Source organism: Myiozetetes cayanensis, unplaced genomic scaffold (assembly GCF_022539395.1).
Source record: "Myiozetetes cayanensis isolate MyiCay16 unplaced genomic scaffold, myiCay2020 scf6-25, whole genome shotgun sequence".
NCBI lineage: Eukaryota > Metazoa > Chordata > Aves > Passeriformes > Tyrannidae > Myiozetetes > Myiozetetes cayanensis.
In genome coordinates this window covers 18,790,914-18,805,783 of record NW_026087853.1, presented here as the reverse complement: position 1 = coordinate 18,805,783, position 14,870 = coordinate 18,790,914, and the positions used below count along the sequence as shown (strand labels likewise).

The 14,870-nt window shown below is 37.4% G+C and overlaps 1 protein-coding gene and 1 long non-coding RNA gene across 5 annotated transcripts in view; one reads left to right on the top strand and one right to left on the bottom strand.

Moving 5' to 3' along the window:
- The window catches only part of TSHR (thyroid stimulating hormone receptor), a 57,091-nt gene that overhangs the window by 33,359 nt on the left and 8,862 nt on the right, over positions 1-14,870 (top strand). For 3 of the 4 annotated variants that reach the window (XM_050336022.1, XM_050336019.1, XM_050336018.1), the window contains 3 exons: positions 1,956-2,033; positions 3,044-3,112; positions 12,995-13,072. In XM_050336022.1, coding sequence (XP_050191979.1) covers positions 1,956-2,033; positions 3,044-3,112; positions 12,995-13,072 — 225 coding nt within the window. The remainder of the gene's footprint in view (positions 1-1,955; positions 2,034-3,043; positions 3,113-12,994; positions 13,073-14,870) is intronic. The other variant, XM_050336021.1, reaches the window with a different exon arrangement.
- LOC126650799 (uncharacterized) lies at positions 11,320-13,531 on the bottom strand. Its single transcript, XR_007631503.1, has 4 exons — positions 13,412-13,531; positions 12,202-12,385; positions 11,886-11,950; positions 11,320-11,402 (listed from the first exon to the last, which is right to left on the bottom strand). It is a non-coding gene; the product is annotated as an uncharacterized LOC126650799 (long non-coding RNA).

The window sequence follows — 14,870 nt, the reverse complement described above, 5'->3', positions numbered from 1 at the left end:
GGGGTGTTCTTGGTCAAGAACGGTCAATTCCCATTCAAGGTCTGTCACTGGCAAAATGAACCTGAGAGCAATGTAGAAATGCTGCTTGTTCTGCTAATAAAGTCTAAACTTCTAGTAAGCAAGGAGATCTTCCCTCCCAAGGATCTTCTGAAACTAGAAGTAGGCCTTGTTCTAACTCACACTCCATAACCTGTAGCTGTTATGCTCACCTGGGCTGTAGGCCCCCAAGGTTGAAACCCGAGTCATTCAGAGCTCTGAGTGAGATACACCTATATCTTAAGAACTATTAGGGAGTTTCTCAAAGACCAAAAGGGCTTTAGCTTAGATTAAGCTCTACTAGATTGTAAATTAGATACTACACTTACTAAGTAAAGAGAACTAAGAATTTAATGGGCTACATGAAACAGAAGCAGTTTATACAACCATCTGTGTTCTTACTTCCAAACAACTCAGTGCCTTTCTAAGTGGCAGAAAGCAAAACATTACTTTATTTCTACCTTGAAATTTTTTTTATAGAGATCACTAATAAAAGATAAACATACGTCTTATATGCTACAGACTTTTTAAAGAGTAGACCTATACTTTCAAGGGAGATATTTCTGTGTTGTATATTTCTAAACATCGCTATTCAAAGAAAGGTAGCCTTTTTGTTTCTTTCATCAAGAAAAAAATGCTCTTGAAAAATAATAGGTATCTAAACGATAAATAAGGTATAGCAGGGGAAAAAGCATTCATTATATTACTAATTGTCTTTGAGGTCAAGCAGCTGACAAGTAAACATTTATTTAGAAAAGTGAACCAATCCGAAAAACATCAAACCAATATAACTTCTGGTGAAAACCAACTATCAGTGAAAAGTACTTGGAATGAAAATGGCTGTAAATACTGCTCAGTGTTAGCACATATGTATGCAGATATATAGCACAGAAAAGAAATAAAATTGTTCCTGGCACATGGGAAATTGTTAGGACTTCTCAGCCTACGTACCTTATGGATTGGCCTTATTAGACCATATCTAATCCATAAGCTGAAGAAAAGAAAAATTTCCACAATATTTTGGTTTCCAGATTATAATATGATTCAGGAAAAATCAGAAGAAGGACAGTAAGACACCTTGCTCTGCCCTTTGTTTCTACCAGCTTTTTCGTCTCTCCTTTCTCCAGTTTAGTTATAGTAAATCTTTCCAGTTCTTCTTTCTATCTTTCATTATGAACAGAGTTTTGGTCTGAAAATACATAGTATTTATTAAGACTGCAGAGTAGGAATAATAAAGTATTTAAGTAATGACAGATAATGAAATAGTCATTTGGACAAGAGAAAAATCATTAGATTAGATCCCACAGTAAGTTATTTCACTTGTGCTAGATGCAGTTCTGTAAAGTGCAATACCTCTGTCCTGAGTAAGGTATTATTTGATGCCTTATCTGACCTTAGAGAGCAGGATTTCAGCTCTAAAGCCAATTGGGTTGTTCAATTCACACTGCAGCATTATTCACTCTGCTAGTTCTCTGGCTCATGAGACCAGGGACCTGTCTGTGCCATTAGCCACTATAATCACACAGGCTAGCACACCTCACCAGGACTACAAAACCCACCTACCTCACAAACTCTCTTCCTGGATGCTGGAACATGCTCAATTCTTCATCCCACATGTATATTCTGGCCTTAGATATAACTAAATAGGTTATGCTTTGAGAATTTTATCTATTTTTAAATAAATACATGCTTATTTAAATAACTTTAGATTTATAATATACAATAAACATTATTTTTACTAATTTTAATATTATTAATTATATAATATATAGAGAGCATAAATTTATTTATTTAAATAAATGAAGTTTTATTTTAAACTGTCATTTATTATCAACGCAGTGAAAAATTAATAACAAAGATGTTCTGGAGAAGCTCTGTTGGGCAAATGTTTCACTGTGATATTTTGTCTCCTTTTTCAGTGAAATTGCAGATAATCCTTACATGACTTCAGTGCCTGCAAATGCTTTCCATGGGCTTTGTAATGAATCTTTAACCCTGTAAGTTCTTCCAGTTCAAGTCACAAGGCAATGACCTCTCTTGTAATGCATATGGTAAAATGTTTAAAATTTATCCCTGTCCTATTCTCTAGTAGTTTGTAACAGAGAAACACCATAGACAGGCAGTATCCATAACTTAGTTTGCATAAATCCTGTACTTTGACAGTTATTTGAATCAGTCCTGCTGTTTTTCTTTAAACTGTCTTGATTAAAGTGGTTTTGGTTTTGTATGACCCTAATGCTAGTGAATTATTATACTGGAGAAAATCAAAGGAAAAAGTTTGCAGTTTTCCCCCTGTAAAGCTACAGCATGGTTAGAACTCTGTCTAACTCTTTTTGCAACCTAAATAGCTCATACCATGAAAACTAATGGATGGTAAACATTAGAAGAGACATATTTGAAAGAAAAATGTTAAATAAAATTCAGTTATGTAAGTCACAGTCAGTGTGAGCCACAAGAAAGGGCTGAAGGGAGTGAAAATTACTCTAATGAGTTATGACCTGAACTCCTATTTCATTCTCATAACTCGTTCTAGAGCAATAGAATGCAAATGAATGACTTCTAAAGAAACTATAAAAAAACTCATTTGCTCTAAGGGAGCAAAAGAATGAATTCTAAAAATTCAGGTAGGCCTGATAGTAAAATCAGACCTATTTTGCTAGTTGTTGGTTCCTTTAGCCTTCTTTAATTAGTCCTAGTAGGATTTTGTTTCCTTGCTTTTAATGTGATGGTGGGAAAGTTATAGCACAGTGGTTTATCATTCTATCATTGCTGTAAAAAGATGTAAAAGACGGCACACCTGCCACGTGGTATCCTTGATTCAGGTACATTCAAGAATGCTTGTGGGCATTTGGTTTGACCTTGCACTATAACTACTTCTTCTATAAGAGATTAAAATTAACCCATCCATAAATGTGCTGTTGCCAAGAAAAATGATACATAAGATGTTAGGTATTCAGGTATTGAAGCAACCCAAAATAGGTTAATTTAGTTGTTTTTTTCCTTGCAGCAAACTCTACAATAATGGTTTTACCAGTATTCAGGGCCATGCTTTTAATGGAACAAATCTGGATGCTATGTAAGTAGCAGATCATTCTCCTCTTTCAGAAGAAAAAAACAACCTTTGATGCTTATTCAAGGTTCTTAAACACATATCTCATTCTAATTACTTTTAAGGAGTAAAAAGAGGATGTTAATTTCAGCTAGCAATAAAAATATTGTCGCTTAATGTCTTTTGCAGTGTGTTTTCATTTGGTATGTATATTTATAGCTCAGAAATAAAATCATGGCAGATTTCACAGAAATCTCTTGCAAAAAAAGAGAGTTGTGTAAGGTGCTGGGAGCAATTCAGAGGAACCAGTCACTTGCATCAGAAATGAGAGATGCACATCTCAAAAGTATGAATTAACCATTTCATATTTCCCTTCACCTTCTTACTGTATTCTCTGGAAAATTAATACTTAGTGAGTGAATATCCTCTTTACACCATACCCCCAATCATCTGCCCCAATCATTAAAACAGAATAAGTCTCAGTTCCAGAGGATCCACTCATTTTGGTAGAGCTTACTCTGGTCCTACAGTGGCTTTACTGAAGAGTCTGGTTGTCAATCTCATGAGCAAAGAGATTTCTTCATCATGAGCTCTTAAATTAACCAGAGAGACAGGGAGATAGATACGCTTATTTTCAGTACTTTATTTTAAATTGGGCTTAAATTCTGTAAGAATTCCATTAGAGCATCCTTCATATGGTCTTAATTTTTCCAAACTTCCTTTTTTTTACCCTAAGAGCTAGCTAGACTTAAAGTTTGAAAGGTTTGAGTTAAACTAAAGATGAATATATCTTATTTTACTCATATTAATTCACTTACTTTGAACTTTCACATCTCATGATGACACAGTGTTTGTACTAGTGCCCGCAGAAATCGCAAGATATAAAATATGGCAAAATGAATCCAGTGTCTTGACTGAATCCCTCTAAGCTGTATGTAGCAATACTTAAAACCTTTCTAATCCAATATATGAACTGTGTTGGCTCTTCCATTTCTTACATTTTGATGAAACAGGTTGGAGACTATTTTGTACCAATTTTTCTTTATGCTTCTCTGATAGTGTGAAAGTGCTATTGCTTCTGGCCTCTTTGGAATTCTCATTATTATTAAAGAATTTCTCAAGTGAAAATGTAGTTTTAGAAGATCTAGAGTCCTAAATATGTTACTGGACTGAGAACTAGAGAAGCAGACAACATATACTAGCTTCTATAGATACTGCTTGCTTCCTCGTAGAAAAAAAAGTTTTTAATTAATATTCTTTCAGGATATTTAAGTATTCTTTAAGGGTTTGAGAGAAGAGGGCAGAGAGATTGGGATAGACTTAAGAGCTGGGCAATCACCAACTATATTAAATTTAACAAGAGCAGTTGCTGTATTCTCCATCTGGCACAGTGTAATCCTGGTCATACATACAAAGTGAGGAATGAGAGGCTGGAGAGCAGCCTCACAGAGGGAGATCTGGGAGTTGGAAGGTGAATATGAGTCAGCAGTGCCCTGGCAGCCAGGAGGGCCAACGAGTCCTGGGGGCATCAGGCAAAGCATCATCAGCTGGTCGGAGGAGGGGATTATCTTGCTCTGCTCTGCAGTGGTGTGACCTCACCTCTAGTGCTGCGTGCAGTTTTGGGCACCACAATATGAGCTGGACAGCAAATCATTAGAGTGTGTCCAAAGGAGAGCAATCAAGATGGTGAAAGGCCTTAAGGGCAAGACCTTGGGGTCTTTGCTTGTTCAGCCTGGTGGAGAGAAGGCAGAGGGGTGGCCTCACGCAGCCAACAACTTCCTCAAGAGAGGCAGTGCAGGGGGAGGTGCTGATCTTTCTCTGGTGACCAGCAATAGGATCCAGGAAAATGGAACGAATCTGCATCAGGAGAAGTTCAGATCTGACATAAGGAGAAAGTTCTTCACCGAGAGGGTGGTCAGATCACTCTCATGGGGAGTGGCCACAGCACCAAGACTGTCAGAGTTCAAAGAGCATCTGCATGATGGTCATAGTCATATGATTTCGTTTCTGGTCATTCTGCGAGCAGGGAGCTGGACTCCATGATACTTATGGGGCCTTCTAACCAGATACATGGATATGTCTTATGATCCTAAGTGAATTTTCCAGAAACTGGCTATGATGTCCTAGTTAATCAAATTTAAAAAAAAAAAAACAAAACCAAAACAAAAAAAAAAACCACATACCAATGAACTAGACTTATGTTCATGGCTTTATCTACCCGCGGTAAAAATGGTTTATTACAATAAACACTTTTCTCCTAACTAAATCATATGACATTTACTTGGAGCAAAGCAGTACTCCAGATTTGCAAGGCAAACTACGGAGCTGAACATCAGTGGTAAAGACTTGATCTGTTTGATAAACTACACTGAAATTTCAAAACTAATTTTCTAAAGTAGTTTGGTTACCATAGGACAAGATAAGGTATAATTTTGCTAAGTGCAAGCTTGGAGATTTGTTGTTTCTAGCAGCAGCATTAAGTTAACGTAAAAGACAAATATTTAGTTTTCTCTGTTCTGATATTTCTAATTTGAACTCCTCTCTATCTACCACTGTACAGTGAAGGAAGTACCTGTTTTTCTCTGTGTCTGATTCAAGGGCCTTTGAACTCAACAGAAATAGGAGCGAAAAGAAACTAACAGAAAAAGGCTGAGGGAAATTTGAATAGGTTTGGAATAATGATCTTGAGGAGGAAAATAAGTAAAAAAGGAAAATAATAATAAATTTTTGACAAATTATTCAAAGACTCCGTGTTCCATCCATAAATCAGAAGACATTTTGGGAATCTCTGAGGCTATCTTCTCCTGTGCACTGTGCCTTTCTACCACTCTTGCAGTAAAAAATGCCTATGAAATTCAAAGTAAAAAAAAATCAATGCAGATAAAGGTTTGAAACCATGCATAAGTAGTTACCATTATCATCCTGAGTAATGGCAATACCTAACTGATCTTCTCATCCAACAAGGATGTGTGTTTTGATAACAAGCCACAGTACTGCTGTACAAGTTTTATAAAGGCAGGGAAGTAAGAAACCAGGAATGAAGGGCTAAGTGACACTTTTACCAAAAAGCATTCATCTGAAACTTGAATCCCTCATTCTAACCCATCATTAAGGTCCATAAACTGCATTACTCCTGCAGACTTCTGCAAGCAGTGCTGCTCTACCAGTGTTTATTTCTGTAAGGAAATTGGTGAGGAAAGAAGAGATTTTAAAACATATTTTCAGTGAATGGCAAAATATATTTGTGATGAGCTTTTACAGAGCTGTCTAAATTACTGAAATGGAAAGTGTGCGATCTCAAAATCTAATTACAAAAATGAACTCTAAAAGAATATATTTACTTCGGTATACACTTTCAGGGTTCACTTATAATGCTTGGCTCAGCTCAGAGTCAAGATAAACAACTGTGTGAAAAAATCATACGATGAATCCTTAGTACTGCTCACTTACTAATACATCTCTTTTGCCTGTTCTCCCTTTCTTTAACCTTAATTTCATAATCCAACCAGATGCATAGATACACTAACATGTTACATGTCCAGAGCCCATTTAATGCTGTAGTGGTGTTACTTAAATATGTGGCCAACATACTTATCTTCTCCTTGTTTCTTAAGCTCTCAACTCCTAATTTTAAAACTAGAAGCCAAAAGCAAGCAAGCAGATAATACATAATTCCATCAGACAGTGAGATGTTCCAAGAAGGAACTTGTAAATTTATTTCTTTTTAAACTAAGTGACTCTTTGTAAGAAAATTTTGCAAAATCTCCCCTTTTCCCTAATCTGTCTTTTCATTCTTATTCTGTCATACCCTGTGCACATAAAATTGGTTGTCGGACTACAATAAAAACTTATCAGTGAAATAATCCAGCTTAAAAAAAAAAAAAAACACCAAGAAAGGTGTGTCCAGCTGCAACACAGGGCATGGTATGAATAATTTTGGACTATGAAATAAGAAAAATAGAAATCTTTCACACTTCAAGAAAGGTATGTGGCACTCACATGCTCTTTAACTGAAGGTAGCTGGTCAGCATTTTTCATTCATATCTTTTATCTCCAGAAGAAAGTACACTTTTGGTAAAAATAAAATATTTTGTAAAATTATCTTCAGATTTTTCAATATTTTTCAGTTTTTCATCTCAGTTGAAGATTCTGAATATTTTGAATATTCAGGATCTTGTTTTTCTTTTGCCAAGTCTTGCTTTTCATGTTTACTCTGCATATCCAAAATAGTATCCTTAAAGAGCTCCCAGAATGCTCTCAATGATGTAACTTTCATACTTTTGTTTATTTTTAAAGGAAGTTTTGTCATATATATTTATTTCTACTTTTTGGAGACTACAGCTGTATTTGCCTCTTCAGCTTTTTTGGCCATAGAGAGTTGCTAACTGTCAGTACCTGGTGGTTGTTCTAAAAGAGACTTGAGGCACTAACATTTTGAAACAGAGCATGCATGCCACTCAAGATGAAACCATGTGGACTCTATTGCTTTATGAAACATGCACTAGTAATGTCTGAATACTCAGTATCTCTGTCATGCCCTGATATGACATTGTCCGGTTTTACATAGCATTTGAAGTGTCCTGTTAGTGTTTCATGCTCTCAGAAGGTCCTGCTCAGCACACTGCAGTCATGTTGTTTTCTGGTCGGGCTGAAACTTAACACAATATTCTTCTCACTTGCCCCAGGATCTTGAGCCCTTAGAGACTCTGTATTAGTCACTGGTACGCTTAGCTTACTAATAAGACTGGATTTAAAAAAGGGGGAAAAAGCCTTCATTTACTTACAGCACCACGAAACCATCAGCATCTCCTACTCCAGATTCAGCACTCACTACTACAGTTTTCTGGCATACTTTGCTCTGGGGTATCTATGTCTATCTGATTGCCATCCACAACTCTCCAAAACAACTATTATTCTAGTGTCCCCACTGAGGTTAGATATTACACATCAACTATGTGATTTCTAAGACTTCAAACATTTGTTTAGACGTGGATACCACTGTTGTGGTTTTCTCTTCTGCAGCGTTTTTAAGTGATGTTCTATATCATTTAGCTATCGCTAACGACAGGATTAAAGGCAGTCTCAGAAGGAACTATACTGGCTCTACATAAGCTTTCTTTCTCAAACTAATATCTACCAAAGTCTTATTCTTTCCACTTAAAAGCAGTACCTATCAAAATAAAAGAGCTTAAACAACTGAAATCAATTAGCATCAGGAAACTGTACATTCTGATGAGTCTGACTCATCGATGTGAAAACTGGCAGCTAACACTGAAGCCCCTCCTTAGTAACACATGGTTATGAACTTCCCAAAGTCTCTAGCTGTTTCTATTTGTAAGTTTGAAAGGTTTTTTTGTGTAGATAGACTATTATATTTCAGGTTTATTACTTACCATGGTGCTCAAATATCAGGGGAAAATATTTCAAGATTGGACAAGCAATTATCTGGTTGTATAATAGTATCTAGTTACTAAAGCAGATAGGTTTTTTTAGGTCAAGCAGGTTTTTGTGTCCTTCAAAACTACAACCTAGATGTTGAAATCTTGGATTAATTCTTAACTCTTGCTCTGATTTTAATTTTTGTATTTGTTTTGCAGATAAAATAATGAGGAAATTTGTACACTGAAGGAAATGTTCACAACAATAGTGTGCCATTTTCAGAATAAGAAAGTCAGTTCTCAGAAAACACAAACACCAGGCAATACTAGAGTGCCATATATTTCTAAAGAATAAAAGCTTCTTTCAAACAACAATAGCTCAGAAGGTGACATAAGCTATTTTCCTCTGCAAGAAACAAGGCTTAAGTCATGGGCAGTGTCCAATGAATAACATGCCAGAAACATTATTCTGATTTGGCTCCTCAAGACTTTCTGTTGTGTAACACAGATGAAGTGCATTTACTTCTCATTTCTCGCTATGGTGATCAATATAAACTTATATTCAGTGAATGTTATGAAAAAATTGCCAATGACTTCAACCAGGAGAGATTAGAATCTTAACTTGATTTTTTCCACACCCTGGCTTGCCAGCTAGTCAAGGTAGGTGACTGTCCTGCTCTGCTCTGCTCTCCTGTGGCCTCATCCTGAGTACCATGTGCAATTTTGGGCAACAAAAGATATAGAGCTATTAGAGAGCTACAAAGGGCTATAAAGATGGTGAAGGGTCTAGAGAGGAAGCCTCTGGAGGAGCACCTGAGGTCACTTGGTCTGTTCAGTCTGTAGGAGACTGAAGGGAGATCTCACTGCAGTTGTAACTTTCTTATGAGAGGAAGAGGAGGGGCAGGCACTGATCTCTCTGGTGACCAGTGACAGGACTCCAGGGAATGGCCTGAAGCTGTGTCAGGGGAGGTTTAAGATGGATATTAGAAAGAGGTTCTTCACCCAGAGGGTGATTGGGCACTGGAACAGGCTCCCCAGGGAAGTGGTCACAGCACCAAACCTGACATAGTTCAAGAAGTGTTTGGAGAATACTTTCAGGCGCATGGTGTGACTCTTGGGGCTATCCTGTGCACAGGCAGGAGTTGGACTTTGTGATCCCTGTGGGTCCCTTCCAACTCAGAATATTCTGTGATTTTCTGAACATTATGGACACTCTCTTAAATTTGTTGTGACCACCTTTCTGTTGCACTTTTTGCCTTCCTAGTTACATCACCAGTTCATTTGTAAATGTTTATAACAAAGTACCAAACATCCCTCCCTGCTTGAGGCATTACTACTTACATAGATAGAATCATATTCTTTCTCCTTTTATTTTACTTAATTTCTTTAATAGATCTGGTCATCTTATAATTTCTGTGCCAACTGCACTCTGAAATTTTATGAAATTACTCTACCCTGTGAAACATTACCTCCATAATGCAGCCTGTCTGCATTTCTTGCAAAGTTTCTGTCCTTTAGTCGGACTGAGGACCACATTGTTTTCTCTTGAGCAATGTTTCACGGTCATCATCTGCAGCCATCTTTTAATTCATTCTTGCCTTACAAAGCCTCCACCAGCCCTGTGCCCTTGCTGGTAAAATGTCAAGTAATCCTGAAGCTTGTGGTTTACTGGGTCTGGGTCATCCACTGTTGCCATGCTTTTGTCTCTATGAGTTCATCCTCCTGCTTCTCCTGGACCTGAGCTACCTGTAATATTGCAGTCTGTGGGCCCTGTTGCTCTCCCAAACTGCAGCCTCATGCTTTCATCTGCGGTTTGCTACTGGGGCAATTACACTTTACCCTTACCACTAGGTTGAAAAATGATAAAATTTATAAATGGAATAGTCAAAAGTGCTACAAGTATCGCCTGCCTAAGCACCCTAGTCCTTCAGAGCCTTTACAGGATTGATCATTTTGCCATTATTTCATCAAGGGAAACAGACATGTTCCTCTAAAATCTCCCTTGACAACTTTCTGTGTTCTCCTCCTTAATGGGTTGATTGCATTTCTGACCCGAAATGTGGTCCTGGAACTGTACCATCCCTTTTGCTGCCTTGGTTCAACCTTCTCTCAGAGGTTCTTTCTCGTAATAGTACAGAAACAAAACACTTGGACTGTTGTGTCTTCCTGCTTCTTGTCTTCATTCCTCTCAGCCAAAGGAGCTAGATGCTTCTCCATCCTCCTCCAGGGACTACTATATTTGGTAAATGATTCTTAATCTCATCATAAGATTTCAAATTCCATCTAAATTAAGTTAAAAGGCATGACTAGGTTTCATGTCTGCAAGTTGTTTCTCTTGTAAACATTGTGACAGAATTTGATTGAATTAAGTAAAAACACCACCCAGAGTTTAATTGCTGTCTTAGGGAAAGAATTATCACAGTAGTATCCACGTGTACGTGTATAAGCAGACACACATGTATGGATTATATATACGATGCAACCTAATCTTCAGTCTCTTTTCTTTGCTCAGTTAATTCAACATATTCCTGTCTGTGTGTTTAGGAGACCCAGCTGCATATAACTGCAAATCCTTCTCCCTCCTAGATAATGAGGAGAAATCACCTCATCAAGGAAATTTACATGCGTGAAGTACATTTTAGTTGGACAATTGTTCCAAACCCACATTTTTAATGTGTCAAATATACCCAACTAATGCATATTTGTATATTTGTCCTTTTTTCAGCTGGAATAGTAATAATTTTCTTCCTAGTAGCTGGTACAGTACTGTGTTTTGGATACAGTATGAGATTGTTCTCATGTTGATAACACACTGATGGTTTCAGTTGTTGCTGTGCAGTGCTTACCTTAAGTCAAGGCCTTTTCAGTTTCCCAGTCTCTGCCAGCGAGCAGGTGCACACAAAGCCGTGAGGAAGCACATCCAGGACAGCTGACCTGAACTGGCCAAAGACCACACAAAAGAACATCATGCCCAGCATATGAACTGGGGGGGAGACTTGGTTGGGAGGGCCCAAGCACTGCTGGGGGCCTGGCTGAGCATCAGTCAGTGGGTAGTGAGCAATGGTATCATGAAACACTTGAGGCTTTGGGGTTTTATTGCTGTCTGCCTTTCCACTACAATTTTTTTCCCAATTATTAAATTGATCTTATCTCAACATGCTGGTTTCTCCTTCTTTCCAACTCCCCCTTCACTGGGAGGTGGGGGCATACGAGTAGCTGAGTGGTTCTTAGCTGTCAGTGGGGGTTAAAACACAACACTGTGCTTCTGCAGCACGTTTTTTTTTGTACACCTACAATTGTGGAGCCAGTAAAGCCAATTATTTCTCCCAAGTCTTTTCACAAAAACTATAAATTCTACTATGCATTTCTTCAGACAGAAATGCATAGCCCCTCAGAAGCAATTTGGAACTTAACTGAATTACCTGCAATAATAATCCATGTAAGTTTCTCAAACGACCGTTTCAGACCATGGTAAATAGGAATCCAGCTAAAAAACAACAACAACAAAATCAAGATTCATTCTAGATCAGTAAATTTTAAACCTAAAACCCCATAAATTAATTTAACATGGATTGTGCCATTTGGGTTATGCTAATTTTTTGAGTGTTCAGTAGCCTTGCATTACCTGTTTTTAATCATGCACCTTTAATTCAACTCTAAATTCCCTACCTCCCGAATCCATACTTTATTATACATCGGTTTACAGAGTGATGGGAATTAATGTTGGTCTTTGCTTACCTCAGTCATGTAATGATAGGAGAAATTTGCAGCTTTACATATGTCAGGAAAGCATGGGTTGGATACTCAGGAAATTGTTCATGATTTTCCCAAGACTTTAGAATTATTTTTTTTACTTTGAAGTTACTCTCTATACTCCCACTGTTGCTCTTCTTATAACACAACTTCAGTCTTAACTTTTGACCTGTAAAAGGAAACCTACACTTCACTATGGAGATTTTAAAGCATTTAAAACTTTTATCAAACTCAAAACACAGAGGAAATTATTTTCTTGCTTGTTCGTAATTTGCTAGCTTCGTTGGTTAGAGCATGACACTAATAATGTCAAGGTTGTGGGTTCGATCCCTGTATGGGCCTTTCTCTTAAGAACTGGACTCAGTGATCCTTGTGGGTCCCTTCCAACTCAGAATATTCTGTGATTCTGTAACAATGTAATTCCCCATACCTCATTCTGATAAAAGAAATCAAAACTATTTCACCTCAGCATCACGCATATGTACCTGAAGATACAGTGTGCATCCATGTGTCCTTATTATGTGTATGACAATGAGGAAAAAAAAATTAGGAAGTTTATTAATTGAAGAATTTAATTTCTTTTCAAAACGGAAAACCTGTATTTTGTTTCTTGGGTACACAGAAAATGAGCTAACTGATTATGCTTAAATATACTATTGGGATAGGATGACCCTTATACATATTGATTTTGTAAATCTGTTCAGGCAAGTAAACTGGAGATCTTCTGTAACCTATGGATAACTATTTCCGTATCACTGTGTTTTGTTTGTTTCTGCAGCTATCTGCACAAGAACAAATACCTGGAAGTTATCAATGATGATGCATTTCTGGGAGTGCATAGTGGACCAACTCTACTGTAAGTAGGAGAAAATGAAGTAGAGAAATCTTTAAAAAATAATACTATTTTAGGTTGCACTTTTTTTCCAATCACTAGAAGCAGAGCAGAAGGGATGGGAATAGTATATTTACAAAAATAATACCAGGAACAGAAGCTGTGCTTTAGGGAACTGATTTATGAAATGCTTGTATCTTACACTACATACACCATTCCTACCAATTTTTCTTTTGAAAGATTCCATACTACAATCTGTTTTATGACTGTACAACTGTAATATAAAACAAGGACCCTAGTAGCACTCATGTAAAGGAAATTGAAAGAGATGGAAAAGTAATTTTAGAAAGAAAAAATACTTACTTCTGGTGCTGTCTTTTCTTCTTTCTCATGTAATTTGCTTCCAGTCTGATTTTATAGTTCTCCAAAGAACTTTTCACTAAAATTAGGAATCACACTACAGAATGAAAATAGAAGCTTTAAAGAGGCTAAGGACTTCTTGAAGAATCATGTTCCCTGGCTCAAATCTTGTAGTATGTAATGTAGAGCATACAACTGATCACAAGGAGAACTGAAATAGTGAAAGAGGGACTTCCTCCTCCACTGCAAAACCAGATGGTGTTGGCAGTGCTCAATCCATGTAAGAATAACTTTTACTTTCTGCTCTTCAGGAAAATAGTATATTCACAGCAGAATAACAGTATAGTGTTCACAGAAGAATCCTAGCAGCTAGCTATAATAACAAAAAGTGCAGAAGATATTATTTTTCTTCCAGAATCTTTCCAACTCTAGAACATCAGGCTAGCTACCAGCAACATAGGAAACTCACAAAGCTCACAAAGGGGCTGTTCAGCTTCCTGTCTGTGGTGGCTGTTGCTCCTCTTCCTCTCTGCTAGTTGCATCACCTTAATTTCCACTGTTTCTGCTTTCAGGAGGGGTCAGGCTACCTACTCCTGAACTAGAATGGTCATGGTCAGACAACTGTGACAGAGGCTGGGTTGGTGATATGGCAGCCTTTTTTTAATTAGTATTTGGATAATAAGGCCTTTACCTAAATATTGCAGATGACATCAGAGAAGCCCTTTCTCATTTTGTTCCTGGACAGAAAGACATTTTTCAGTTGATAGAACTTTACCTGGATTTCCATTACATATTTCCATTATGATATTACATGGTCACAATAAATACAGTCTCCAAGCAAGGTGCAATCTTCTGCTATATTTTGGGTGTCATACAGCCTCCAAACATAGCATTGCACATCTTCCCTCTGAGGCTACAGGTGGCACAATGGGTTGAAAACCTTCTTCCTAGAGATGGCAGAAGACCAAATACTGAGGATCTTAAGTTAAAGGGAGATAAGAGCTTGCAGCAGCACAGATTTTTGACTCTTGACTCCAACTTTGGTTACCGTTGGTATTTAAAGCACCAATGTTGTTATTGTTATGCTAGACAGGTGAACAAGTTAAAATGCTGCTAAGGGTTGTGGGTTAATCATATGCTGTAATAACATTGCCAGGTAAGCTCCTCTGCAAGGGCTAACTCTGAGGCATGTGAGCTACATGAAACCTCTTGGTTTAGGAGCTAGAGATGACTTCCTAGGATATGCCTATCTAACTGTAAAGAATTTCCCTCTTATTCTATGTTTTTAAGTTAGATCTCCCAAATGACTTGAATTTTTTCCAATCTTCTACAATTATTGTGCTATCCCAGCTACCATTGATCCTCAGTCTCAAGATGTTTTATATTTCAGTCTAAACAGCCAGCTATCCATCTCCTACTCCATGGCTAATAAGAGTCCTAGTAGTACTTACAACTAAAGAGA